Genomic DNA, 26265 nt, shown 5'->3' with positions numbered 1-26265 from the left:
GTTCTACACACTAAAAATCTGCCCTCACTCCTGAGTAACTTCCAGCGTTTCAAAGAACAAGTTTTGACAATGAACACTCAGAAGCGCATGAAAGAAAAGCTGCCACTACTGCGTGCCTGTTCTAAGTGGAAAATGACGGAAAAGAAAAGGTAAATAAGAGCATAACCAATCCTGAACGATTTTACACAGTATATCTGAAAGTTAAGAGCCAATACATTGAGCCTAAGTCTCATCATCAGCTGATGAGACAAAAAGAGTCCGTTGGTAAAGCTGGCTGCTGAGAAATACGGGATAGAATACTAAAAAGCATTAAGTGAAACAAGATCCAGTATGAGCAGTCAAAAGAGAAACGAACACCAAGAACAGACTGCCTCACGCCCTTAGGAGATAAAGATTCGGAAAGAATGCGCATACGGGATTACACACCTCCGGTACGGCGGGTTCGGCCGGCGGCTCTCCCGTCACGGCGGTACTGCTCAGGCTCGGCTTGTCGCAGGAGTCGCCGCCCAGAAGCTCCTCCGCCGACAGGATGGGCACCGGCGGCGGCGGCGGCGGCCAAGCGGCCTCGGGCAGGGCGCGGGCGGGCGGCGGCACGCACAGGTTGTAGGAGTAGGGCAAGGTGCCCTCGCAGAAGTCGGCCGGGAAGGCGGCGCCGGCCAGCGAGAAGCGCTGCGCGCCCAGGCAGCGCAGCACGGCGGGCGGCCCGGCCCGGCGCAGCCGCGCCAGCACGGCCAGCGCCACGCTCAGCACCAAGAGCGCCGAGAGCAGCGCCAGCGCCAGCACCAGGTAGAACTGCAGCTCGGCCGCCGCCGCCGCCGCCGCCTCGGCGCCCGCCGGCCGCTCGCTCAGCTCCGGCAGCGCCTCCTGCAAGCTCTCGGCCAGCACCACGTGCAGCGTGGCCGTGGCCGACAGCGCCGGCTGCCCGTGGTCCTTCACCACGGCCACCAGCCGCTGCTTGGCCGCGTCCCGCTCGCCCACGGCGCGCGCCGTGCGCACCTCGCCGCTGTGCAGCCCCACGCGGAACAGCGCCGGCTCCGACGCCTGCACCAGCTCGTAGGACAGCCACGCGTTGCGCCCCGCGTCCGCGTCCACCGCCACCACCTTGGCCACCAGGTAGCCGGCCTCGGCCGAGCGCGGAACCACCTCGAAAGGCGCCGCCGCTGCCGCCCCTCCCGGACCCTCTCCCGCCGCCGCCGCCGCGGGCCAGAGCACCCTGGGCGCGTTGTCGTTGCGGTCCAGCACGAAGACGCGCACCGTGGCCGTGGAGCTGCGCGCCGGCGAGCCGCCGTCCTGCGCCCGCACGGCCACCGTGAACTCGCGGCACTGCTCGTAGTCCAAGGAGCGCTGCGCGTACAGCGCGCCGCTCCGCGCCTCCACCGACACCAGCGGCGCCGCGCCCGCCGCGCCCGCGCTGCCGCCCGCCAGCCAGTAGCTCACGCGCCCGTTGGCGCCCGCGTCCGCGTCCCGCGCCTGCACGCGCAGCACCAGCGCGCCCGCCGCGTTGTTCTCCGCCACGTACGCGCTGTACGCCGCCTCCTCGAACACCGGCGCGTTGTCGTTCACGTCCGACACCTCCAGCACCAGCTCCCTGCTGCTCCACAGCGCCGGCCTGCCCCGGTCCCGGGCCACCACCGTCACGCGCTGCTCCGACGCCTGCTCGCGGTCCAGCGCGCCCGATGTCACCACCTTGTACGAGCCGCCCGACGACGCCACGATCGACAGCGGCGCCTCTCCCGACAGCGAGCACGACACCTCACCGTTCTCGCCGGAGTCTCTGTCCCGCACTTTCAGCAGGGCTACCACGGTGCCAGTCGGGGCATCCTCGGGCACCGGGCTCGACAGAGACAGAATGGTGATTTCCGGGGCGTTGTCGTTCTCGTCCGTGATATCTATTTGAGCCTTGCAGTGAGTCGTCAACCCGCCTCCGTCCGTCGCCTCTAGGCCAAAGACGTATCTATTCTTCTCCTCGAAATCGAGGGGACCCAACGTCCTGACCTCGCCGGTGTTATTGTCGACAGTGAACAAAGCACGGATGGCGTCCGGGACGTTGCTGAATGAGTACGACACCCGGCCGTTGGATCCCGTATCTGCATCTGTCGCATGTACCCGCAGCACCAGAGACCCCACTGAAAGATTCTCCGCTACTCTCGCCTCGTAGACGCTTTTGCTGAACACGGGTGAGTTGTCGTTGGCGTCGGTAACGTTTATGTGAACCTGGACAGTCCCGGACCTCGCGGGATCCCCGCCGTCCACTGCCGTCAGCACCAGTTGAAAGGAACTCTGCCTCTCCCGGTCCAAGGCTCTTTCCAGAACTATTTCTGGCTGCTTGGTTCCGTCAGGGCTCTCTGTCACGGCCAAATTGAAAGACGGGTGGCTGGTGAGCTGGTAAGTCAGCAGCGAGTTGCTTCCTGCATCAGCATCTCGGGCCATCTCCAACGGAAAACGAGCACCGGGAGGGATTAATTCACCAATCTCGAGGTCCAGAACAGCCTTGCTGAACACCGGGCTGTTGTCATTCACGTCCTCAATCGCCACCTCGACACTGAAAATGTTCAGCGGGTTGTGCACCAGCACCTCGAAGCTGACGGAGCAGGTCGCCGACTCGCCGCACATCTCCTCCCGGTCCAGCCTCTCGTTCACGTACAGGTTCCCGTTCTCCTCATTCACAGTGAAGTATTGCTTCTCCTCGCTCAGCCGCAGCTTGCGCGCCGGCAGCTCGTCCGCGCTGAGCCCCAGGTCCCGCGCCAGCGGCCCCACGAGCGAGCCTCTGCCCAGCTCCTCGGGGATGGCGTAGCGGAGCCGCTCGCCCGCCGCCCGGCACCACACGCACAGCAGCAGCAGCAGCAGCGCGGCCAGCAGCGCTCGCCCGCCGCCCGGCCCGCGCCTCTGCCGCCTCTGCCTCACCGCCATTCTCTGCCCACTGCGCTCGCCGCGCTCCTGCCGACTGCCGCTGCCCTGCCTCCCTTCCAGCCGCTCTCGCCGCCCAAAACAGACACCGCTCAAACACACCCAGCTCGCCGCGCCGCCTCTCGCCGCCTCTCGCTGCTGCTGCTGCTGGCGGTGCCGCTGCCGCTGTGGCCGGCGCCGGCCGAGCGAGCAGCCTGCGGGGGCAGGACGCTGCGGCGGCGGCGGCGGCGGCTCCAGCGCCGCTCGGCGCCGGACAACAGCGACACCCGGAGGCGCCGCCGCGACACTGCAGCCGCCGCATGCCCGCGCTCAACGGGGCCCGGCTTTGGCTGGGGCTCAGCGCCTGCACCGGCCCCGGGGGCTCTCCCCGACTGCAAACACCCACAGCTGCAGCTCTGCCTTAATTCCACTCCAAGGCCTTTCTATCTGACATGTACTGCCAGGTGCTTTTACGGCATACTTTTCAGTCACATTCTACAGAAAGAAGCAAATATTCATTGCAGTGGAGTAAAGAATGGAATTCAACTGCTCTTAATAAAATGACGGCCCATCTACAGCAGCAATAAAGGATAATATAGGGAAGACTTCAAGAGCTTTTTATCACTTTGTCACATGAATTTTTATTCATTATATTATTCATTTTTTGAGATGAATTAGTTGGAGATATAGATCAGCTTAAAGCAATGTCAGCAAACCCTATCCCGACATAGCAGAATTACATTTACTCCTTTCTTTCTTACTCATTAAAGTTGTTTCATTTACATATCCATATCTGTGTGCCTGACAATCGAAACTGCAAAGCAACGCTGAGTCCTTCATAGAGTCAAACAATATTTTCAGTTCCCAAGTTAAACTTTCTCTAAAGGCCAGTTAATCCACTCAACTGACATGAAAACTAACACTTTCTGCTCGACTTGAATGTTGGAGGCACGTCCAAAACTTCTTCGTTTAATGCCTTCCCTTTTGTCACAACCCACACTGAAAAGCTTTCTCCTAATAAAAACTTCCCTTCTCTTAGTTAAAAACACTCGTTGGCAATTCTACAACAGCTGGCCCAGGTAAACAGAGCTCTGTCCATATTTCCTAAAAACTTATTCATACATGAAAGAGCACAAACAAACTTTGAAAAGTCTACACAGATCTATCATTTCTCTATGTTTGAAGACACAAACTACTGCAGTCCTTCATCATAACAGAAATGTTCCAACCCTCAGGCCACTTCCATGATCCTTCTGGGAATTCTGGCCTGTCCATTGGGATATGGGCCCAAGATCCCCATGCAGTCTATACTCTCACAAAAAGAGTTCAGAGGGGAGGAGGGACCACCCTCGACCTGCCAGGCAGAGAGCTTGTCATGCAGTGCAGGACACAATTCCAGCAGCAGGTGCCCATGGGCAGCTCATGTCCCACCTCATCACCCACCAATAGCCCAAAGCACTTCTCTGCAAAGCTCTTCCCTATCCCCCACTCTCTCTTTCAACTGGGGATTGCCCCACCCCAGCTGCAGGACCTTGCACTTTGATCCATTCCATGATGGCTGCCCGGGGCCACTTCTCCAGCCCATCCCTGGCTGCCATCTCTGCCCTGCACTGAATCAACTCCAATTGTGTCAGCTGCAAATTGCCTGAAGGTGCCTCAATCCCCTTGGCCATGCAGGTGCTGAACAGACCTGGGCCCAGTCAGGGCCCTTGAGGGACAGCACAAGTCCCTGCTTTGCACCTGGACATGGAGCCACTGCCTGTAACTCTCTGCAGGTGACTCTCCAGCCTGTTCCTCAGCCATTTGACAGCCTCCAGCTGATTGCCCAGCATGTTCCTCTGGGGGATGGCCTGGGGGACACTGCACACCTTCTCCCACTGGGCCCTGCTCTGTCCATGGAAACCTTGCCTGGGCTGCCTGCTCACTCTGCACTTGGACAGCTGCAGCACAGATGATCCTGCATGATTACACTACAGACAAAAGGTTCCTGGCTGAGCACACCAGGAGTGCTTGTCAAACCCTTCCTCTGTGCAGCTGGAAACATCACAGCTGGGTGTGGCAACTGCACCTGCACTGGGGCAGCTGGCACACAGGAGACCTTCCACATGAGATCAGACACCCTGAGGCTGAGCTCATGACCACAAGCAATGCAAGACTCAGAAACACATGGAAATGGAGGGATGCAATGACATTTTGTGGGTCTGCCTTGCTCTACAGAACCAACTCAGATCCCACTGCACTCCAGCAGGCACAGCCTGGTGTTATCTGTGACATGTGACCAGCAAGGCAATGACCCAGTTCTTCTCTAGCCTCACACACAGAGCTCCCTTCTCTGCTTTTTCTTCCACACCAGGCCACTGTGAGGTTTTGCTGGTGGCCATCTCCTCACTGCTCAAATCTCTCATGAGATGATAATGCACTGCAGCCACACCCAGAAGGGAGCTACAATTGTCTGCTCACCACCATTATGATAAGGAACTGAAGGATTCTAGAGCACACAAATGATAAACAATCATACTAAAAGATCAGCAGTCATCCAACAGAGAATGGCTCATCAAACCATTGGCTGAGAAGGAATCTTCTCCCCATCTTTATCACATGCTCTGTTCCACAGAGAGGCAAAGTCTACTAAAGTCATATTTACATCTATTTCTCCCAACAGGAACAGAACACAAAGTCACTCTCATATCTCCTGCCTTCCACTCCCACTGCAACAAGAGCAGGGGACATTAACACATCATACATTGCTCAAAACAGATGGATTGTTGACAATAGTAAGGATACCCACCTACTGAGTAAATCAAGGAAGAACAAAACAAAGCAAAAAAACCACAGAAACCCCAAAAATATGGATCAGACAGGACAAAGAAACATTAGAAGACAACAAGGAGTCAGAGCTGCTCACTGTGAAGTCTTATAGGCCTTGTTTGCAGGCCTTAAAATTCATACCTGAGAGGATGTAGAAGTCATTGAGAATCTGCAAGTGTTTGGCCCTGAGGACTTAGATGGGACAAGAGACTGGTGGGCTCATTTCAAGAATGAGTCCTCTCATCAGCAACTTTTTCTATTGCATGGCCTGCTCACCTTGCCCAGTCATGAAACCATCATTTTAAACAGCTTCTCATCAGCCTCTTTCTCAAGGTACATCATCTGACAATTTACAGCAGATGCCCTTATCACTTCTGCCCCATAGTCCCCACACACTGTTCAGTCTTGAGTGACGGAATTAAGGATGTGCTGAAAAACCACAGTCACTGTTTCCTATTTAAAAATACTGACCAAAATTGTGGAAAATGACCTGCGGCCTTTTTGGAAACAAAGGCTTGAATGAAAGTGAAATTATAATTCTGAAGAAACTCAATATCATATTTTGGCATAGAGATACAGGTGGATAATGGAGGTTTCACAGGGGATTAATTAGCTCTTCCAGCCAACAATTATGGTTCTACATGAACAGTTACTGTGCAAAATGTTACAGTTGCAGGACTGACATTGTCTTTCATGACAGAGACACCAGGATCAGAACAGCAAGGGCACTGCCTTTGGCACCAAGCATGAAATCAAACCATTTCTCTGCCAAACCCACACTGAATCCCCCATTTGCCAGCACAGAACTGAGCTCTCACCCTCCTCCCTCTGCATTCACAGCCTTCAGTTTCACCATCAACACAAACCAAAACTTTCATTCCATGTTGGCCACAGAAAAAGCAAGAGCTTGGGGAAACATCCATTCATGAAGTTGTATTTCTAGAATGAAATATCCAAAGTCAGGCTGGCTGGGGCTCTGAGCCACCTTCTCTGGTGGAAGATGTCCCTGCCCATGGCAGAGGAGGGTGAATGAGAGGATCTTTAAGGTGGTTTTCAACACAAACCTTTCTATGATTCCGTGTGTCCAGGATAAAATGATTACATGTACAGCTCCAAGGGATGCATGGGAGATACTCTCCCTACTGGATAATTATATGTTTTGGAGTTTGCAGAATTGCCAGGATCAATGAGGATAACTTTACTCCAAAAAATAGAGAAGAAGAAAAATACAAGCAAAACAGCAAACAATCCAAACAAAACCAATTACGCAAAGAAACTGACATCAACCCAGCCAAGAGTGGGAAAACACCACAAGAGTATCAATCATGGCCTCACATTGCAGATTGCCTCAACTGCAGGATATACACAACCCAGGAAACTGGACTGGAACCAATACACAGGGGCCTCACACAGGAGTCACTCCACAGGCCCCACACTGTCATTGCCTTGGACACAAAGAGAAAGGAAAAGCTTGGAACCGCAGCTGGGGGCATCATCTAAATACCAGGACAAACAGAGCTGGACACAATTCATTCATTCATTTTGAACTGTATCACACTGAACTCCAGCACCAGCCCTGTCTCTGCATACACAGACTTCTTCTCTCTGCCAAAACATAACATGACAGCAAATTTTGTAATCGAACATCATTAGAAGAAAACTAATGTGCACAGCTTCTCAGAGCCCAAACATCACAACTAACATTATTCTGCTCCTCCATATTACTTCAACAAGTGAGAAATGTCATACAGGCCACAAATTATTTCCAGCTCTGTCAAAGACCCACACATCCAAGTATCACCTCAAAGGCAACATCACCATTCCTCAGCACATGGACTCCTCAAAGCATGTGTGACTACCACTCTTGATGCAAAGGGATATGGAACCCAAACTGGGTCATTTCAGTCCAAACCACACAAGTGAAAATCATAGGACTCCTCCTGACTCATTTTCAGAAGGCCAGCAATAGCCCTGGGGATCAACAAAACACCTGCCATGTCTCCACCAGGGCCTCCTCACACACCACACACCCAACACTCCCTTCTAACCCTTCCCACCTCCCATGGATAGCACAGATCATCAGAATTTAGAGACTCCACCAAAAGGAAAGTTACTCGACCATATCTCCTTACCATGAATAATATTGGACTTCACATACGAGACAGCGGACTAGAAAAAACATTTATTATAGAGACATTTGAAGAAATTTGTCCATGGAAATGTCTCTGTCTTTTCATCTATAAACATAAAGAACCATTTTCAGATCATCAGAAGAATGAGACAGAAAGTAAACGCTTGCAGATTTGAAGAGCTCCGAAAACTCTTCTGGGTTTATATAACTCAGAGTAGATGATTGATGATGTTGTTTAGAGGCACTGAATACACAGCTTGCAATTCCCATAGCCCATCTGTCAAAAGTACAAAATTAAGCTTTGAAGTGACACCATTATGATGACAAACAAATACATATTAAGAACCTGTCAAGGTTCTCCATGAAGCAGGAATACAGATCTTCTAGACAATTACTTTGCGGCAAAGAACTCCACATTCCTTCATGCTAGAGATAGAACATGGACAGGAAACGGAGGAAAACATTCCCTTGAGTCTTTCAGCAGACATTCACACACAGCTCACAGCACTCAGATTCCCAACCCTTCACACCATCCATGGTGTCCTTTCACCCATATACCTTAAAAACATGGGACAGTGGAGGCCCAGTTCCCCAGACCATTCCTCTTCCCAGCACCAATTGCACACAGCTCTCTGTACATCTCTGTGCTCTGGAAGCTACATTTGCTGCTCACTGCAGTTCTGGGAAGAGACTTCATAGGTCTCAAAGGAAAAGCCGAGCAGTCTTCCAAGAGACACTGAGGCAGTGAATATCTGCTCACAGGGAATTATGCCCACCTTGTATCTCCCACTGCACCTTGAATCTCTCCTTCCCATCCAGGTAATTCTCTTGCCATGCTAAATATTTTATATCCAAGACTCATCCAGCTCCATCTGACATAGCTCTACATTAAAAAACAAGAAACAACCAAAGAAGTCCTGCTGTTTCCTCCTCCACAGGCAACCACCTTCAGGCTTTTCAAAGTATCACAACTTCAAGAGGATCTTTCATCTTCACAACAGGTAGACAGACATCATCAAGGACCACTTGTTGCCTGGTCCAGTCCTCTCTTGGGGACAAAGAACAAAGCATGGATGATGCAAACACTTCCTGCTGATCCCCACTATGTATCATGGACAGTGATAAAGGCTGAGAACAAAGTGCAGAGAGGTTCCACGCAAAGCCATCAGCATTTTGTTCAAGACACATTCAACTTATTCAAGCACATGTGCTCCAGGGAAGACAAATGAGCCTGCTAAAAGGTTGTATTTCTCAATAATGAGATCCATCCCTTCAGGAGAGCCAATGGCAACAGCAACACGGATTGCACACAGCACAGCTGATACAGGGGAACAACACCTGGAACCTGATCGATACCCAAACCCCCGACCTAAGCATCAGCCTGCCAGCTTCAGCCTTCTCCCTCCTTCCTTCTTCACGAACTGGAACCCTGAAGACCCAACCCATGTTCACACACCGATAGCAATGGCCACAACCCTTTAGAACTTCACCAACGGAAACTCAACCATGCTTTGAGACAAAGTCTCCTATGAAATACAGAGAACACGGCGGGGAAAGGCCAGGCCAGAATAAGGAGAAAACGTCGCGGAGAAAATCTGACCAGAGGAACTCACCGAGGAAGGGGCGGGGTCCGCGGGGAGGGCACCGGCCGGGTCCCCGTCCCCGAGCAGCGGCGCGGGCTCGTCGGGCGGCGGCCGGGCCGGGAGGGTGTCGCAGCAGCTGGCGGCCGAGAAGCGCAGGTGGCTCTTGCGCGAGTCGGCCGTGAGCGACACGTCGTGCGAGTAGGACTGCAGGAAGGCGCGCACGCCGTCGATGCCCACGAAGTGCGAGACGGGCACGCCGCGCAAGGCGCCGCTGTCCGGCGGCAGCAGCTGCTGGCGGTGGCAGCGGCGCAGGCGCAGCGCCAGCAGCAGCAGCAGGAAGGCCACGAAGAGGCACGAGACGGCGGCCACGGCCAGCACGAGCCAGCGCGTCAGGCTGGCGGCCGGCTCGCCCGGCGCCGCCGCCTCGTGGGCCGCGCTGCCCAGCTCGGCCAGCAGCTCGGCCACGCTCTCGGCCAGCACCACGCTCAGCGTGGCCGTGGCCGACAGCGCCGGCCGCCCGTGGTCCCGCACCAGCACCAGCAGCACGTGGCGCGCCGCGTCGCGGGCCAGCGGCGAGCGCGCCGTGCGCACCTCGCCGCTGTGCAGCCCCACGCGGAACAGCCCCGGCTCCGTGGCCTTGGCCAGCTCGTAGGACAGCCACGCGTTCTGCCCCGCGTCCGCGTCCACCGCCACCACCTTGGCCACCAGCGCGCCGGCCTCGGCCCAGCGCGGCGCCAGCTCCACGCCCGACCACGCCGCAGCAGCGCCCGAGCCCGCCGCTGCGGCCGGCGCCGGGTACAGCACCTGCGGCGCGTTGTCGTTCTCGTCCACGATCAGCAGCCGCACCGACACGTTGCTGCTCAGCGCCGGCGCGCCGCCGTCCTCCGCCCGCACGCACAGCTGCAGCTCGCGCAGCTGCTCGTAGTCCAAGGAGCGCAGCGCGTACAGCGCGCCCGTCTCCGCCTGCACCGACACGTACGACGACAGCGGCGCGCCCCGCACCCGCCCCTCCGCCAGCCGGTAGCGCACGCGCGCGTTCTGCCCCCAGTCCGCGTCCGTGGCGCGCACCGTCAGCACCAGCGCGCCCGCCGCGTTGTTCTCCGCCAGCCGCGCGCTGTAGCGCTCCTCCAAGAACACCGGCGCGTTGTCGTTCACGTCCAGCACCCGCAGCGCCAGCACCGCGCTGCTCTGCAGCGCCGGCGACCCGCCGTCGGCCGCCCGCACCGTCACGTTGTACTCCGACACCTGCTCCCGGTCCAGTTCTTTCGCTGTCACCACGCTGTAGTAATTGCCCTTCGAGCTCTGCAGCCGGAACGGGACGTCCTTGTCGATAAAGCAGCGCACCTCGCCGTTGGCTCCCGAGTCCCGGTCTTTCACGTGCAGCAGAGCTACCACTGTCCCCGATGGGGCGTCCTCAGAAATCTCATTTAGCGCTGACCTCACAGAAATCACTGGGGCGTTATCGTTTATGTCTGTGACACTGATCGTGACTTTGGCAGTATCGAAAAGCTGTCCTTCGTCCCGTGCCTGCACCTCCAGTTCATAGGAGTCGTCTTCCTCGAAGTCCAGGCTCTGCAACAGAGTGATAGCTCCACTCTCAGAGTCAAGATGGAAAATAGCCGTGTCCGCCTCTTTTTTCAACGAGTATTCAATTTCCCCGTACAGACCTTCGTCGGCGTCAGTGGCCGTGACGGTGACTACGGTGGAGCCCACGGGCACGTCCTCGGGCACACGCACCGTGTACTCCGCCTGGCTGAACACGGGCGCGTTGTCGTTCGCGTCCAGCACCGTCACGCGGATCCGAGCCGTGCCCGTCCGTGCCGGATCGCCGCCGTCGCTTGCCCTCAGCACCAGCTCGTGAAACGCCGCCTCCTCCCGGTCCAGCGCCTTGGCCAGCACCAGCTCGGGACGCTGATCGCCGCCGGGGCCCGCCTGCACGGCCAGCGAGAAGTGCTCATCACCGCTCAGCTCATAGATCTGCAAGGAATTCCGGCCGGAATCTGGATCGTGAGCCCTGGCAAGGGGAAACCGCGATCCCGGGCCTGTCATCTCGCTCATTCTCACCTCTGTTTCTGCCTCTCGAAAGCTGGGTGCGTTGTCGTTAATGTCCGTAATTTCCACTTCAATTTCATAAAATTTCATTTCCCCTTCCACTATCAGTTCACAGCGCAGCACGCATTGCTGCACACGCTCGCACAGCTGCTCTCTGTCGATCCTCTCTGCCGTCACTAAATGTCCCGTCTTCCCGTGCAGAGCGAAATACTGCGTCCTACCTTCGGAGACCACTTGGACGCCGCGATCTCGGATCTCCGTCAGCTGCAGCCCCAGGTCCTTGGCCACGTCGCCCACGAAGGAGCCCTTGGGCATCTCCTCGGGCACCGAGTAGCGCAGCTGCCCCCACGCCGCCTCCCACGCCGCCAGCAGCACGGCCCAGAGCAGAGCTCGCTGCCGCCGGCCCCAGCGCCTCCCCGCCGCGCACATCTCGCCCGCGGAACCGCCGGCACCGCAGCACCGCCGATCCAATCCCGCTGCCACTCAATGCTCGCAGCTCCTGCACCGTGCGCAGCTGCCGCTGCCTCCGCCTGGCTCCACAATGGACCAGCACCGCGGGGACGATCGGGGACCGCGCGTTCGGACACGGAGCGAGCAACCGAGCGAGCCGATCCGCAGCGGGCGGGGCTGCCGGTAGCGCTCCGAGCTTCCTCTCGCTCCTCTCGGTCAACAGCGGCGCCCGCAGCCTCCTCCCGGCACTGCAGGCACCGAGCGCTGCCCAGCGCTGCCCGCCCTGCCTTGCTCCATACAGGCCACGGTCGCCACCGAGATGGCGCTTTTCGTCCAGCGCCGATCTCCTGCCTCCGCATTTCTCCAGCCCATCTCTGCTTTCATCCTCCAGGCTATCACCATCGGGAGGAAGGCAGAGGCATTCTGTGGCCAGCGTTCCTTAACCGCACGGGAAACTCATTACTTTCTAATGTAAATTTAAACTATATAATAATTTATAATACATGTAAATTTAAAAAATATTTTTTGTATTTTACCCTGGAGCTTATCGTTACTCTTGTCCTTTTGGTTCAAAAGCATCTTGAACAACAGGCCCCCAGAGAGAAAACGGGAAAATACCATATCCTGAACACACAGATCTATCAGGTTGTTTAACACAAGTGGGACGAGAGCAATTGCATGATTCTTGAGTCAGGGAGCTAATTGTTGCACGATTGAAGTACAAGTACAAATAAAGATGCAGCTAAAACTCTCAAAGGAAATTTTCCAGACATAAAATGTTTGTCATCCCTTCCTAAGATACACCTAGTGTTTCCTTAGTTTATATACATTAAAATTCATTCAAGTCATTCTATGTTTCCTTTTTTCTGAAATCTATAAGTAAAAAACTGTAGTTCGTTTATAAACCAATCTTCTAAGTGTCTCTAATGAGGTTGGTATGGTAAGTTTTCAAGAAGACGATTATAATATCATAGAAAAAAGAACAGCTGCCATATCGAAACTGTGTGACCACTAATCCATGTGCAAACGGGCTTGACTCAAGTGCCTAAACCCTCCTCTGCCAATCTCCCTGATATGGGATCCCTTCGTATCTCATATGTCTGTCCTACTAAACAGAATTACAAAAATTTGCTGTTCTCGATATATTTGAGATATACTAAAAGCCCCAACATCGTTGTGAGAAGAGGATAGAGAAAAACCAATCTCTGAAACAGAAATCTTTCAGCATTCTCACCAGTCTAAGGAATCAAAATGTTGCAGGGCAGAACAGAGTAAACTGCCAGCCAGGACGCATAAACGAAGCCATCTAGCCTCACTACTGCATTCCCCCCAAAACCGGTGACAAACTCCTTTTTCACTCATGATGGAGTACGGAACTTTCCCCGTTCGTTTCCTTTCTAAATCTAACCGGGACAAAAGAAAGTTGAACGAACCTGTAAACGAGTTCCAAGCACACCCATTCTGAACAAATCTGTCAGGAAGGATAAAATCTCCAACACCAGGGTATAGGGCTCTCGGTTTTTTGCCCGACTCCATCATTCAGAATCAACCGTTCTCCTTCCACAGAATACAAAACTGCTTTCAATGTTGCTAACAGATCGAAATTGATAGAGCTCAAGTGTTGAAGACTGAAGACAAAATCTCGTGGTGGAAGCTGAACCTGTGACCAAGGAAGAACCAAGGGCTTCCTGCTCGCCATGAACGGGGGATAGCCCGTTCCTTAACTCAGTCCGTCACGGAGACAGGACTGTGCAACTCACATAAACACGACTCCAGGAAACAAGGAGAAACACTGAGAAACACCGCTACTAGCCGAAAGGAGAGCTATCAACAAAACCTGTCCGCTGAAGCTGTTACCGAGAAAAAAAAGAAAAACTTCCGCTGCTACGGGAGGATACAGATGACGAATCCCCACTGACACCAGCCAAAAAACACGTGGGGAAAAAAAAAAAAGACGTTTCGGGAACTTTTAAAAACAGAAGAAGCTCAGGCTTTACAGACCTGCGGTGCATCAGGATTGGCAGGCGGCTCTCCCTCGATGAGGTCACAATTCGGGCTCGGCTTGTCGCAGGAATCGCCGCCCAGAAGCTCCTCCGCCGACAGGATGGGCACCGGCGGCGGCGGCCAAGCGGCCTCGGGCAGGGCGCGGGCGGGCGGCGGCACGCACAGGTTGTAGGAGTAGGGCAAGGTGCCCTCGCAGAAGTCGGCCGGGAAGGCGGCGCCGGCCAGCGAGAAGCGCTGCGCGCCCAGGCAGCGCAGCACGGCGGGCGGCCCGGCCCGGCGCAGCCGCGCCAGCACGGCCAGCGCCACGCTCAGCACCAAGAGCGCCGAGAGCAGCGCCAGCGCCAGCACCAGGTAGAACTGCAGCTCGGCCGCCGCCGCCGCCGCCGCCTCGGCGCCCGCCGGCCGCTCGCTCAGCTCCGGCAGCGCCTCCTGCAAGCTCTCGGCCAGCACCACGTGCAGCGTGGCCGTGGCCGACAGCGCCGGCTGCCCGTGGTCCTTCACCACGGCCACCAGCCGCTGCTTGGCCGCGTCCCGCTCGCCCACGGCGCGCGCCGTGCGCACCTCGCCGCTGTGCAGCCCCACGCGGAACAGCGCCGGCTCCGACGCCTGCACCAGCTCGTAGGACAGCCACGCGTTGCGCCCCGCGTCCGCGTCCACCGCCACCACCTTGGCCACCAGGTAGCCGGCCTCGGCCGAGCGCGGAACCACTTCGAAAGGCGCCGCCGCCCCTCCCGGAGCCTCTCCCGCCGCCGCCGCCGCCGCCGCGGGCCAGAGCACCCTGGGCGCGTTGTCGTTGCGGTCCAGCACGAAGACGCGCACCGTGGCCGTGGAGCTGCGCGCCGGCGAGCCGCCGTCCTGCGCCCGCACGGCCACCGTGAACTCGCGGCACTGCTCGTAGTCCAAGGAGCGCTGCGCGTACAGCGCGCCGCTCCGCGCCTCCACCGACACCAGCGGCGCCGCGCCCGCCGCGCCCGCGCTGCCGCCCGCCAGCCAGTAGCTCACGCGCCCGTTGGCGCCCGCGTCCGCGTCCCGCGCCTGCACGCGCAGCACCAGCGCGCCCGCCGCGTTGTTCTCCGCCACGTACGCGCTGTACGCCGCCTCCTCGAACACCGGCGCGTTGTCGTTCACGTCCGACACCTCCAGCACCAGCTCCCTGCTGCTCCACAGCGCCGGCCTGCCCCGGTCCCGGGCCACCACCGTCACGCGCTGCTCCGACGCCTGCTCGCGGTCCAGCGCGCCCGATGTCACCACCTTGTACGAGCCGCCCGACGACGCCACGATCGACAGCGGCGCCTCTCCCGACAGCGAGCACGACACCTCACCGTTCTCACCGGAGTCCGGGTCGTTTACATTCAGCAGGGCTACCACGGTGCCGACTGCTGCGTCTTCAGGCACTGGGCTCGACAGTGATAGAATCGTGATCTCGGGTGCGTTGTCGTTCTCGTCTATGACGTCTATTTGTACCTTGCAGTGTGATACCAAACCCCCACCATCCCTCGCCTCCAGGCCGAATGTGTATTTACTCTTCTCCTCGAAATCGAGGGCACCCGCCGTCCTGACCTCCCCAGTTTCCCTATCGACAGCAAACAGTGCACGGATAGCGTCAGGGACGTTGGCAAACGAGTAGGACACCTGCCCGTTGGTGCCCGCGTCTGCATCCGTCGCCTGTACCTGAAGTACCAGTGACCCCGCTGGCAAATTCTCTGACACTCGCGCTTCGTAGAGGCTTTTGCTAAATACGGGCGGGTTGTCGTTGGCGTCTGTCACGTTGATAAGAACTTGGACAGTCCCAGACCTCGCGGGGTCCCCGCCATCGACCGCCATCAACACGAGATCAAAAGAGCTCTGCTTCTCCCGGTCCAACGCTCTCTCCAGCACCAATTCTGGCTGCGTGCTTCCGTCAGGGCTCTCCTTTAAGGCTAGAGAGAAGGACGGGTTGCTGGTGAGCTGGTAAGTCATCTGGGAGTTACTTCCTGCGTCCGCATCTCGAGCCGTCTCCAAAGGAAAACGAGCACCGGCAAGAGTCCATTCATCAATTTCGAGATCCAGAACAGCCTTGCTGAAGGTCGGGGAATTGTCATTAACATCCTCGATCGCTACTTCGACGTGGAAAATGTTCAGTGGGTTGTGCACCAGCACCTCGAAGCTGACGGAGCAGGTCGCCGACTCGCCGCACATCTCCTCCCGGTCCAGCCTCTCGTTCACGTAAAGGTTCCCGTTCTCCTCATTCACAGTGAAGTATTTCAGCTGCTTCTTGCCGGCAGACGCCACCTGCAGCTTGCGCGCCGGCAGCTCGTCCGCGCTGAGCCCCAGGTCCCGCGCCAGCGGCCCCACGAGCGAGCCTCTGCCCAGCTCCTCGGGGATGGCGTAGCGGAGCCGCTCGGCCGCCGCCCGGCACCACACGCACAGCAGCAGCAGCAGCAGCGCGGCCAGCAGCGCTCGCCCGCCGCCCGGCCCGCGCCTCTGCCGCCTCTGCCTCACCGCCATTCTCTGCCCACTGCGCTCGCCGCGCTCCTGCCGACTGCCGCTGCCCTGCCTCCCTTCCAGCCGCTCTCGCCGCCCAAAACAGACACCGCTCAAACACACCCAGCTCGCCGCGCCGCCTCTCGCCGCCGCCGCTGCTGCTGCTGCTGGCGGTGCCGCTGCCGCTGTGGCCGGCGCCGGCCGAGCGAGCAGCCTGCGGGGGCAGGACGCTGCGGCGGCGGCGGCTCCAGCGCCGCTCGGCGCCGGACAACAGCGACACCCGGAGGCGCCGCCGCGACACTGCAGCCGCCGCATGCCCGCGCTCAACGGGGCCCGGCTTTGGCCGGGGCTCAGCGCCTGCACCGGCCCCGGGGGCTCTCCCCGACTGCAAACACCCACAGCAGCAGCTCTGCCTTAATTCCACTCCAAGGCCTTTCTATCTGACATGTGCTGCTCGGTGCTTTCAGGGCATTCTTTTCAGTCACATTCTACAGTCAGAAAGAAACATTCATTGCAGGGCAGTAAAGAATGGAATTCAGCTTCTCGTAATAGAATCACGTTTCAGTTATACCAGCATTAACCTATAATATAGGGAGACTTCCAGAGCTTTTTCAAACTTGTCTTGAATTGTTCTTTTACTGTCTGTGATCAATTAGTTGGAGATATAGATCCGCCTAAAGCAAAATAAGCATCCCCTATGACAAGGTAGGAGAATAACATTTACTCTTTTCTTTCTGATTCATAAAACTTGCTTCATCTGCATCTCAACATCTGAGTGCCTGACAACAGAAAGTGTAAAGCAACTCTGAGCCCCCTTGATAGGCAAGCAATCAATATTTTCAGTTTCCAAGTTATACTTTTCTCTAAAGGCCATGTAATCCACATCTCGGACACCAGCAGGAATACTTCCTGATAGACTTGGATGTTGGAGGCACATCCAAAATTTCTCGGGGCAATATCTTCCTTTTTGACACAACTCACACTGAAAAGCTTTCTCCTAATCAAAAACCCCTTTCTTTTAGTGGAAAACAACAACATGGTGTCAATGAACCCTAGACCTCATAAAAAGTGCTTGCCCCATCTTTCCTAACAACGGTTTATAAAAAAATTCAAAAGTCAACACAGACCTATCATTTCTCTGTGTTTGAAGACACAACCTACTGCAGTTCTTCATCATAAAAGAAATGTTCCAACTCTCAGGCCACCTCCATCATCCTTCTGGGAACTCTGGCATGTCCAGTGAGATATTGGCCCAAGATCCCCATGCAGTCCATGCTCTCACAAAAAGAGTTCAGAGGGAGTGAAGGACCTCGCTCGACCTGCCAGGCAGAGAGCTTGTCATGCAGTGCAGGACACAATTCCAGCAGCAGGTGCCCATGGGCAGCTCATGTCCCACCTCATCACCCACCAATACCCCAAAGCACTTCTCTGCAAAGCTCTTCCCTATCCCCCACTCTCTATTTCAACTGGGGATTGCCCCACCCCAGCTTCAGGACCTTGCACTTTGATCCATTCCATGATGGCTGCACGGGGCCACTTCTCCAGCCCATCCCTGGAGATCCACACCAGGCCACTGTGAGGTTTTGCTTGTGGCCATCTCCTCACTGCTCAAATCTCTCATGAGATGATAATGCACCGCAGCCACACCCAGAAGGGAGCTACAATTGTCTGCTCACCACCGTTATGATAAGGAACTGAAGGATTCTAGAGCACATAAATGATAATCATACTAAAAGATCAGCAGTCATCCAGCTGAGAATGGCTCATCACACCATTGGCTTAGGGAGAATCTCCTGCCCATCTTTATCACATGCTCTGTTCCACAGAGAGGCAAAGTCTACTAAAGTCATATTTACATCTATTTCTCCCAACAGGAACAGAACACAAAGTCACTCTCATATCTCCTGCCTTCCACTCCCACTGCAACAAGAGCAGGGGACATAAACACACCATACATTGCTCAAAACAGATGGATTGTTGATAATAGAAAGTCTAGCCACACACGGAGTAAATCAAGGGAAAACAAAATGAAACAAAAAAAAAATCTACAAAAAACAACAACAACAGCAACAAGAAGACCTGCAGAAAACCCCAAAACATGAATCAGATAAGGATAGGAAGCACGATTGAATAACAAGTAGTCATTGATGCTCACTGTGAAGTCTTCCAGGCCTTGTTTGCAGGCTTTAAAATTCACACCTGAGAGCACCTGGAAGTTACTGAGGTCTCAAGGGGCAAGTGTGGCTCTCAAGACTCACACAGCACAAGAGGATAGGGGGGTTCATTTGAACAATGAGTCCTCTCCTCATCAACTCTTTCTATTGCATGGCCTGCTCACCTGGCACAGGTAGGAAACCACCATTTTAAACAACTTCTCATTGGCCTCTTTCTCAAGGTAAATCTTCTACAAATCACAACAGATTCTCTTATTGCTTCTGCTTCCTATTCCCCACACACACTCTTTAGTTCTAAGTGGCTGAAAAAAGGACATCCTGAAAAACATCAGTCACTGTTTCATATTTCAAAGTAATGACCAGAACTGGGGAAATGAGCTGCAACCTTCTGGGAAACAAAGGCATGAATGAAAGTGTAATTACACTTCTGAAGAAACTCTAAATCACAATGTGGCCTAGAGATACAGATAATGGCGGTTTCACACAGGATTAATTACCTCTTCCAGCCAACAATTATGGTTCTACATGAACAGTTACTGTGCAAAATGTTATTGTTAGAAGACTGTAATTATCTTTCATGACAGAGACACCAGGATCAGAACAGCAAGGGCCCTGCCTTTGGCACCAAGCATGAACTCAAACCATTTCTCTGCCAAACCCACACTGAGTCCCCCATTTGCCCAGCACAGAACTGAGCTCTCACCCTCCTCACTCTGCATTCACAGCCTTTACTTTCACCATCAACACAAACCAAAATTTTGGTTCCATGTTGGACACAGAGAAAGCAACAGCTTGGGGAAACATCCATTCATGAAGTTGTGAAATATTCAAGGTCAGGCTGGCTGGGGCTCTGAGCCACCTGCTCTGGTGGAAGATGTCCTTGCCCATGGCAGAGGAGGGTGAATGAGAGGATCTTTAAGGTGGTTTTCAACACAAACCTTTCTATGATTCTGTGTGTCTAGGATAAGATGATTACAAGTAAAGCTTCAAGGGATGGATGAGAGATACTCTCCCTACTGGATAATTATGTTTTGGAGTTTGCAGGATTTCCAGGCAAAATGAGGATAACTCTACTCCTTGACAAAAATACAAGCAAACCAACAGAAAAACAACCCAACCCAGTTATCCAAAGAAACCTTAATCAACCCAGTTAAGAATGGGAAACACCAGAAGAGTATCAATCATGGCCTCACATTGCAGATTGCCTCAACTGCAGGATATACACAACCCAGGAAACTGGACTGGAACCAATACACAGGGGCCTCACACAGGAGTCACTCCACAGGCCCCACACTGTCATTGCCTTGGACACAAAGAGAAAGGAAAAGCTTGGAACCGCAGCTGGGGGCCTCATCTAAATACCAGGACAAACAGAACTGGACACAATTCATTCATTCATTTTGACCTGTATCCCACTGAACTCCAGCACCAGCCCTGTCTCTGCACACACAGACTTCTTCTCTCTGCCAAAACATAACATGACAGCAAATTTTCCACACGGGCATCATTTGAAGAGAAGTTGTGTGCACAGCTTCTCGGAGCACAAACATCCCAACTGAGATTATTCTGCTCTTCCATATTACTCCAACAAGTGGGAAATATTATCAAGGCCACAAATTATTTCCAGCTCTGTCAAAGACCCACACATCCAAGTATCACCTCAAAGGCAACATCACCATTCTTCAGCACATGGACTCCTCAAAGCATGTGTGACTACCACTCTTGATGCAAAGGGATATGGAACCCAAACTTGGCCATTTCAGTCCAAACCACACAAGGGAAAATCATAAGACTCCTCCTGACTCATTTTCAGAAGGCCAGCAATAGCCCTGGGGATCAACAAAACACCTGCCATGTCTCCACCAGGGCCTCCTCACACACCACACACCCAACACTCCCTCATAAACCCGTCACAACCCCCCTGGTTAGCAGAGACCTTCAGAATTTAGAGAGACTCCACCAAGAGGAAAGTTGCTCAGACAATATCTCCTTACTACTGATAATATTCAACATCTCACCCCAGTCATGGGACAGGAAAAAGCATTTACTAAAAAGATATTCTCAAGAAACATCTCTAAGGAAGTTGCTCTCTTTTCACCTATAACCATGAAAGAACCATGTTCAGATAAGAAGAATGAAACAGAAAGTTAACACCTGCAGAATTGAACAGCTCACAATATTTTTCTGGGTTTTATAACTCAGAGTAGATGATTGATGATGTTGTTTAGAGGCACTGAATACACAGCTTGCAATTCCCATACCCCATCTGTCAAAAGCACAAAATTAAGCTTTGAAGTGACAAAATCATGATGACGTGAAAATACTGAGTAAAAACCTCCCAGGGTTCTCTATGTAGTTGGAATACAGATCTTCTAGAGAATTACTTGGGGAAGAAAAACCTCATATTGCTTCATCCCAGAAGTAGGAACTGGAAAGGGAATGGAAGAAAACATTCCCTTGAGTCTTTCAGCAGACATTCACACACAGCTCACAGCACTCAGATTTCCAACCCTTCACACCATCCATGGTGTCCTTTCACCCATACACCTTAAAAACATGGGACAGTGGAGGCCCAGTTCCCCAGACCATTGCTCTTCCCAGCACCAATTGCACACAGCTCTCTGTACATCTCTGTGCTCTGGAAGCTACATTTGCTGCTCACTGCAGTTCTGGGAAGAGACTTCATAGGTCTCAAAGGAAAAGCCGAGCAGTCTTCCAAGAGACACTGAGGCAGTGAATATCTGCTCACAGGGAATTATGCCCACCTCGTATCTCCCACTGCACCTTGAATCTCTCCTTCCCATCCAGGTAATTCTCTTGCCATGCTAAATATTTTATATCCAAGACTCATCCAGCTCCATCTGACATAGCTCTACATTAAAAAACAAGAAACAACCAAAGAAGTCCTGCCGTTTCCTCCTCCACATGCAACCACCTTCAGGCTTTTCAAAGAATCACAACTTCAAGAGGATCTTTCATCTTCACAACAGGGAGACAGACATCATCAAGAACCACTTGTTGCCTGGTCCAATCCTCTCTTGTGGAAAAAGACTGAAGCATGGATGATGCAAACATTTTCCTGCTGATCTCCACTAAGTATCATGGAGATCGATAAAGGCTGATAACAACATACAGAGAAGTTCCACGCAATGCCATCAGCATTTTTTCCAAGACACATTCTACCTTTTAAAGCACGTGTGCTCTTGGGAAGACACACGAGCCTGCTAAAAAGTTGTATTTCTTAATAACGTTATCCATCCCTTCAGAAGATCTACTACTCAGAGCAAGACAGATTTTACACAGCACAGCTGATACAGGAGAACAACCTGGAACAGCCTAGAACCAGATCAATACCCAAACCTCCAAGCTAACCAACAGCCTGCCAGGAGCAGCCTTCCCCCTTCCTCCCTTCTTCATGAAGTGGAAGGCTGAGGACCCACGCTAGGATTACCTAACGACAGCAATGGGTATTAGGCTTCCAAAGCTAATCGAAGGAAACTTGACAAAGCTTTTAGACAAAGTCTCCTATGAAACACAGAGAACACGGGAAGAAAGGGCAGGGCTGCCTCACAAGAAAGCGTCGGGGAGAAAATGTGACCGGAGAAACTCACCGAGGAAGGGGCGGGGTCCGCGGGGAGGGCACCGGCCGGGTCCCCGTCCCCGAGCAGCGGCGCGGGCTCGTCGGGCGGCGGCCGGGCCGGGAGGGTGTCGCAGCAGCTGGCGGCCGAGAAGCGCAGGTGGCTCTTGCGCGAGTCGGCCGTGAGCGACACGTCGTGCGAGTAGGACTGCAGGAAGGCGCGCACGCCGTCGATGCCCACGAAGTGCGAGACGGGCACGCCGCGCAAGGCGCCGCTGTCCGGCGGCAGCAGCTGCTGGCGGTGGCAGCGGCGCAGGCGCAGCGCCAGCAGCAGCAGCAGGAAGGCCACGAAGAGGCACGAGACGGCGGCCACGGCCAGCACGAGCCAGCGCGTCAGGCTGGCGGCCGGCTCGCCCGGCGCCGCCGCCTCGTGGGCCGCGCTGCCCAGCTCGGCCAGCAGCTCGGCCACGCTCTCGGCCAGCACCACGCTCAGCGTGGCCGTGGCCGACAGCGCCGGCCGCCCGTGGTCCCGCACCAGCACCAGCAGCACGTGGCGCGCCGCGTCGCGGGCCAGCGGCGAGCGCGCCGTGCGCACCTCGCCGCTGTGCAGCCCCACGCGGAACAGCCCCGGCTCCGTGGCCTTGGCCAGCTCGTAGGACAGCCACGCGTTCTGCCCCGCGTCCGCGTCCACCGCCACCACCTTGGCCACCAGCGCGCCGGCCTCGGCCCAGCGCGGCGCCAGCTCCACGCCCGACCACGCCGCAGCAGCGCCCGAGCCCGCCGCTGCGGCCGGCGCCGGGTACAGCACCTGCGGCGCGTTGTCGTTCTCGTCCACGATCAGCAGCCGCACCGACACGTTGCTGCTCAGCGCCGGCGCGCCGCCGTCCTCCGCCCGCACGCACAGCTGCAGCTCGCGCAGCTGCTCGTAGTCCAAGGAGCGCAGCGCGTACAGCGCGCCCGTCTCCGCCTGCACCGACACGTACGACGACAGCGGCGCGCCCCGCACCCGCCCCTCCGCCAGCCGGTAGCGCACGCGCGCGTTCTGCCCCCAGTCCGCGTCCGTGGCGCGCACCGTCAGCACCAGCGCGCCCGCCGCGTTGTTCTCCGCCAGCCGCGCGCTGTAGCGCTCCTCCAAGAACACCGGCGCGTTGTCGTTCACGTCCAGCACCCGCAGCGCCAGCACCGCGCTGCTCTGCAGCGCCGGCGACCCGCCGTCGGCCGCCCGCACCGTCACGTTGTACTCCGACACCTGCTCCCGGTCCAGTTCCTTCGCTGTCACCACGCTGTAGTAATTGCCCTTCGAGCTCTGCAGCCGGAACGGGACTTCCTTGTCGAGCGAGCAGCGCACCTCGCCGTTGGCTCCCGAGTCCCGGTCCTGCACATAGAAAAGGGCTACGACAGTTCCCGAGGGGGCGTCTTCTGAGATCTCGCTTAGTGCCGACCTCACGGAAATCTCGGGTGGGTTATCGTTGACGTCTGTAACAGTGATCACGACTTTCGCTATGTCGGAGAGGGAAAGGTCCCCGCCATCTCGAACGTGTACCTCCAGTTCGTAGGAGGTGCCTTCCTCAAAGTCTAAGTTACGCACCAACCTGATCGCTCCCGTTTCGGCGTCCAGATGGAATATCTTTGATGCTTTCACAGAAACCATTTGATATGAATACTTCAGTTGCCCGTTCAGTCCCTCGTCGGCGTCCGTGGCCGTGACAGTGACGAGGGTGGAGCCCACGGGCACGTCCTCGGGCACACGCACCGTGTACTCAGCCTGGCTGAACACGGGCGCGTTGTCATTCGCATCCACCACGGTCACGCGGATCCGAGCCGTGCCCGTCCGTGCCGGATCGCCGCCGTCGCTCGCCCTCAGCACCAGCTCGTGAAACGCCGCCGCCTCCCGGTCCAGCGCCTTGGCCAGCACCAGCTCGGGACGCTGATCGCCGCCGGGGCCCGCCTGCACGGCCAGCGAGAAGTGCTCGTCACCGCTCAACTCGTAGCTCTGCAGCGAATTCCGGCCAGAGTCTGGGTCGTGAGCCCTGGCAAGGGGAAAGCGCGATCCCGGGGTTGTCATCTCGCTCATTCTCAGCTCTGTTTCTGCTTCTCGAAAGCTGGGGGCGTTGTCATTAATGTCCGTGATCTCCACTTCTATTTCATAGAATTTCATTTCCCCCTCCACTATCAGTTCACAGCGCAGCACGCATTGCTGCACACTCTCGCACAGCTGCTCTCTGTCGATCCTCTCCGCCGTCACTAAATGTCCCGTCTTCCCGTGCAGAGCGAAATACTGCGTGCTACCTTCCGAGACAATGCGGACGGCCCGGTCGCTGATCTCCGTTAGCTGCAGCCCCAGGTCCTTGGCGACGTCGCCCACGAAGGAGCCCTTGGGCATCTCCTCGGGCACCGAGTAGCGCAGCTGCCCCCACGCCGCCTCCCACGCCGCCAGCAGCACGGCCCAGAGCAGAGCTCGCTGCCGCCGGCCCCAGCGCCTCCCCGCCGCGCACATCTCGCCCGCGGAACCGCCGGCACCGCAGCACCGCCGATCCAATCCCGCTGCCACTCAATGCTCGCAGCTCCTGCACCGTGCGCAGCTGCCGCTGCCTCCGCCTGGCTCCACAATGGACCAGCACCGCGGGGACGATCGGGGACCGCGCGTTCGGACACGGAGCGAACAACCCAGTGAGCCGATCCGCAGCGGGCGGGGCTGCCGGTAGCGCTCCGAGCTTCCTCTCGCTCCTCTCGGTCAACAGCGGCGCCCGCAGCCTCCTCCCGGCACTGCAGGCACCGAGCGCTGCCCAGCGCTGCCCGCCCTGCCTTGCTCCATACAGGCCACGGTCGCCACCGAGATGGCGCTTTTCGGCCAGCGCCGATCTCCTGCCTCCGCATTTCTCCAGCCCATCTCTGCTTTCATCCTCCAGGCTATCACCATCGGGAGGAAGGCAGAGGCATTCTGTGGCCGGGGCTCTTTAATCGCGCGGGAAACTCATCACTTTCTAATGTCATTATACGTAAATTGAAATAGATATTTTGCCCTGTAGCTTATTCTTAAGCTTATCGTTTTTGTTCAGAAGCACCTTCAACAACAGCCTCCCATACAGAAAACGGGAAGATAGCATATCCCGAAGAAACAAAGGTATCCGGTTTATTAAAAAAGCGGGACAAGAGCAATTGCATACTTCTTGAATTCAGGGAGCCCATTGTTACAGAATTCAATTATGGGTACAAATAAAAATGCAGCTGAAACTCTCAAGGTAAAGTTTCAGGACTTTAAATATTTGACATCCTTTCCTAGGGGATGCGCCTAGTGTTTCCTTAGTTTATACAGATTTACATATAATCAAATAATTGTAGTTTTCCTTTTTTCAGAAATCAATGTCTAAAGCACTAAAGCTCGTTAGTAAACTATTCCTCTAAGTATCTCTTAATGACATTCTTGGCTATGTGTTGAAGAAAATAATTATGGGACCATAGAATAAAAGTACAACAAGTGAAACTGTGCTGACCAATAATCAATGTGCAAATGGGCATGACTCAAGTGCCTAAACCCTCCTCTGGCCAATCTCCCTCATATGGGATCCCTTAATATCTCAGATGTTTATCCTAATAAACAGAATTGCAAAGTTTTGCTGTTCTCGAGAGATGAGACCTGCTAACAACCCCCAACATCGTTGTGAGATAGAAAAATAACAATCTCTGAAACAGAAATCTTTCAGCACTCTCACCAGTGTATGAAATAAAGATCATGAAGAGCAAAACAGAGCGAACGGCGAGCCAGGACGCATAAACGAAGCCATCTGGTCCCACTACAGCATTTCCCCGAAAAGGTGTGACAATCTCTTCCTTCACTCAGAAAAAAGAGTGAAAGGAACTTTCCACATTCCTTTTCTTTCTAAATCCAACCGGAAAAAAAAAAATATTAACGAACGGGTTTGGGTAAAGCTATACACGAGTTCCAAGTACACCCTTTCCGAACAACTCAGTAAGTTAAGAAATATCTCCAGCACCAGATGTCAGTGCTCTCTTTTTTTTCCCTCGACCCCGTCATGTGGAATTAGCCATTCTCGTTCCACAGAATACGAATCTGCTTTCAATGTTGCTAACATATTCAAATTTATGGAGCACAAGTGTTGAAGACAAAATCTCGAG

General features: G+C 55.0%; 1 protein-coding gene and 2 pseudogenes across 8 annotated transcripts in view; all 3 read right to left on the bottom strand.

Moving 5' to 3' along the window:
• The window catches only part of LOC129126975 (protocadherin gamma-C5-like), a 224788-nt gene that overhangs the window by 113959 nt on the left and 84564 nt on the right, over positions 1 to 26265 (bottom strand). The window contains exon 1 of one of the 8 annotated variants that reach the window (XM_077186323.1): positions 13912 to 16555. The exons of 6 other annotated variants lie outside the window; for them this stretch is intronic. In XM_077186323.1, the coding sequence (XP_077042438.1) occupies positions 13912 to 16401 (2490 nt within the window). In that variant the 5' untranslated portion in view covers positions 16402 to 16555. Of the gene's footprint in view, positions 1 to 426; positions 3164 to 13911; positions 16556 to 26265 lie in introns of those variants that run through there. One more of the 8 variants, XM_077186329.1, reaches the window with a different exon arrangement.
• On the bottom strand, positions 3000 to 12374 carry LOC129126921 (protocadherin gamma-A12 pseudogene; annotated as a pseudogene).
• Positions 21087 to 25302, bottom strand: LOC143695308 (protocadherin gamma-A12 pseudogene; annotated as a pseudogene).

This window comes from Agelaius phoeniceus, chromosome 15 (genome assembly GCF_051311805.1).
Source record: "Agelaius phoeniceus isolate bAgePho1 chromosome 15, bAgePho1.hap1, whole genome shotgun sequence".
In the NCBI taxonomy this organism is placed as follows: domain Eukaryota; kingdom Metazoa; phylum Chordata; class Aves; order Passeriformes; family Icteridae; genus Agelaius; species Agelaius phoeniceus.
The sequence above is the reverse complement of the archived record's forward strand: the minus strand, read 5'-3'. Positions and strand labels throughout refer to the sequence as shown.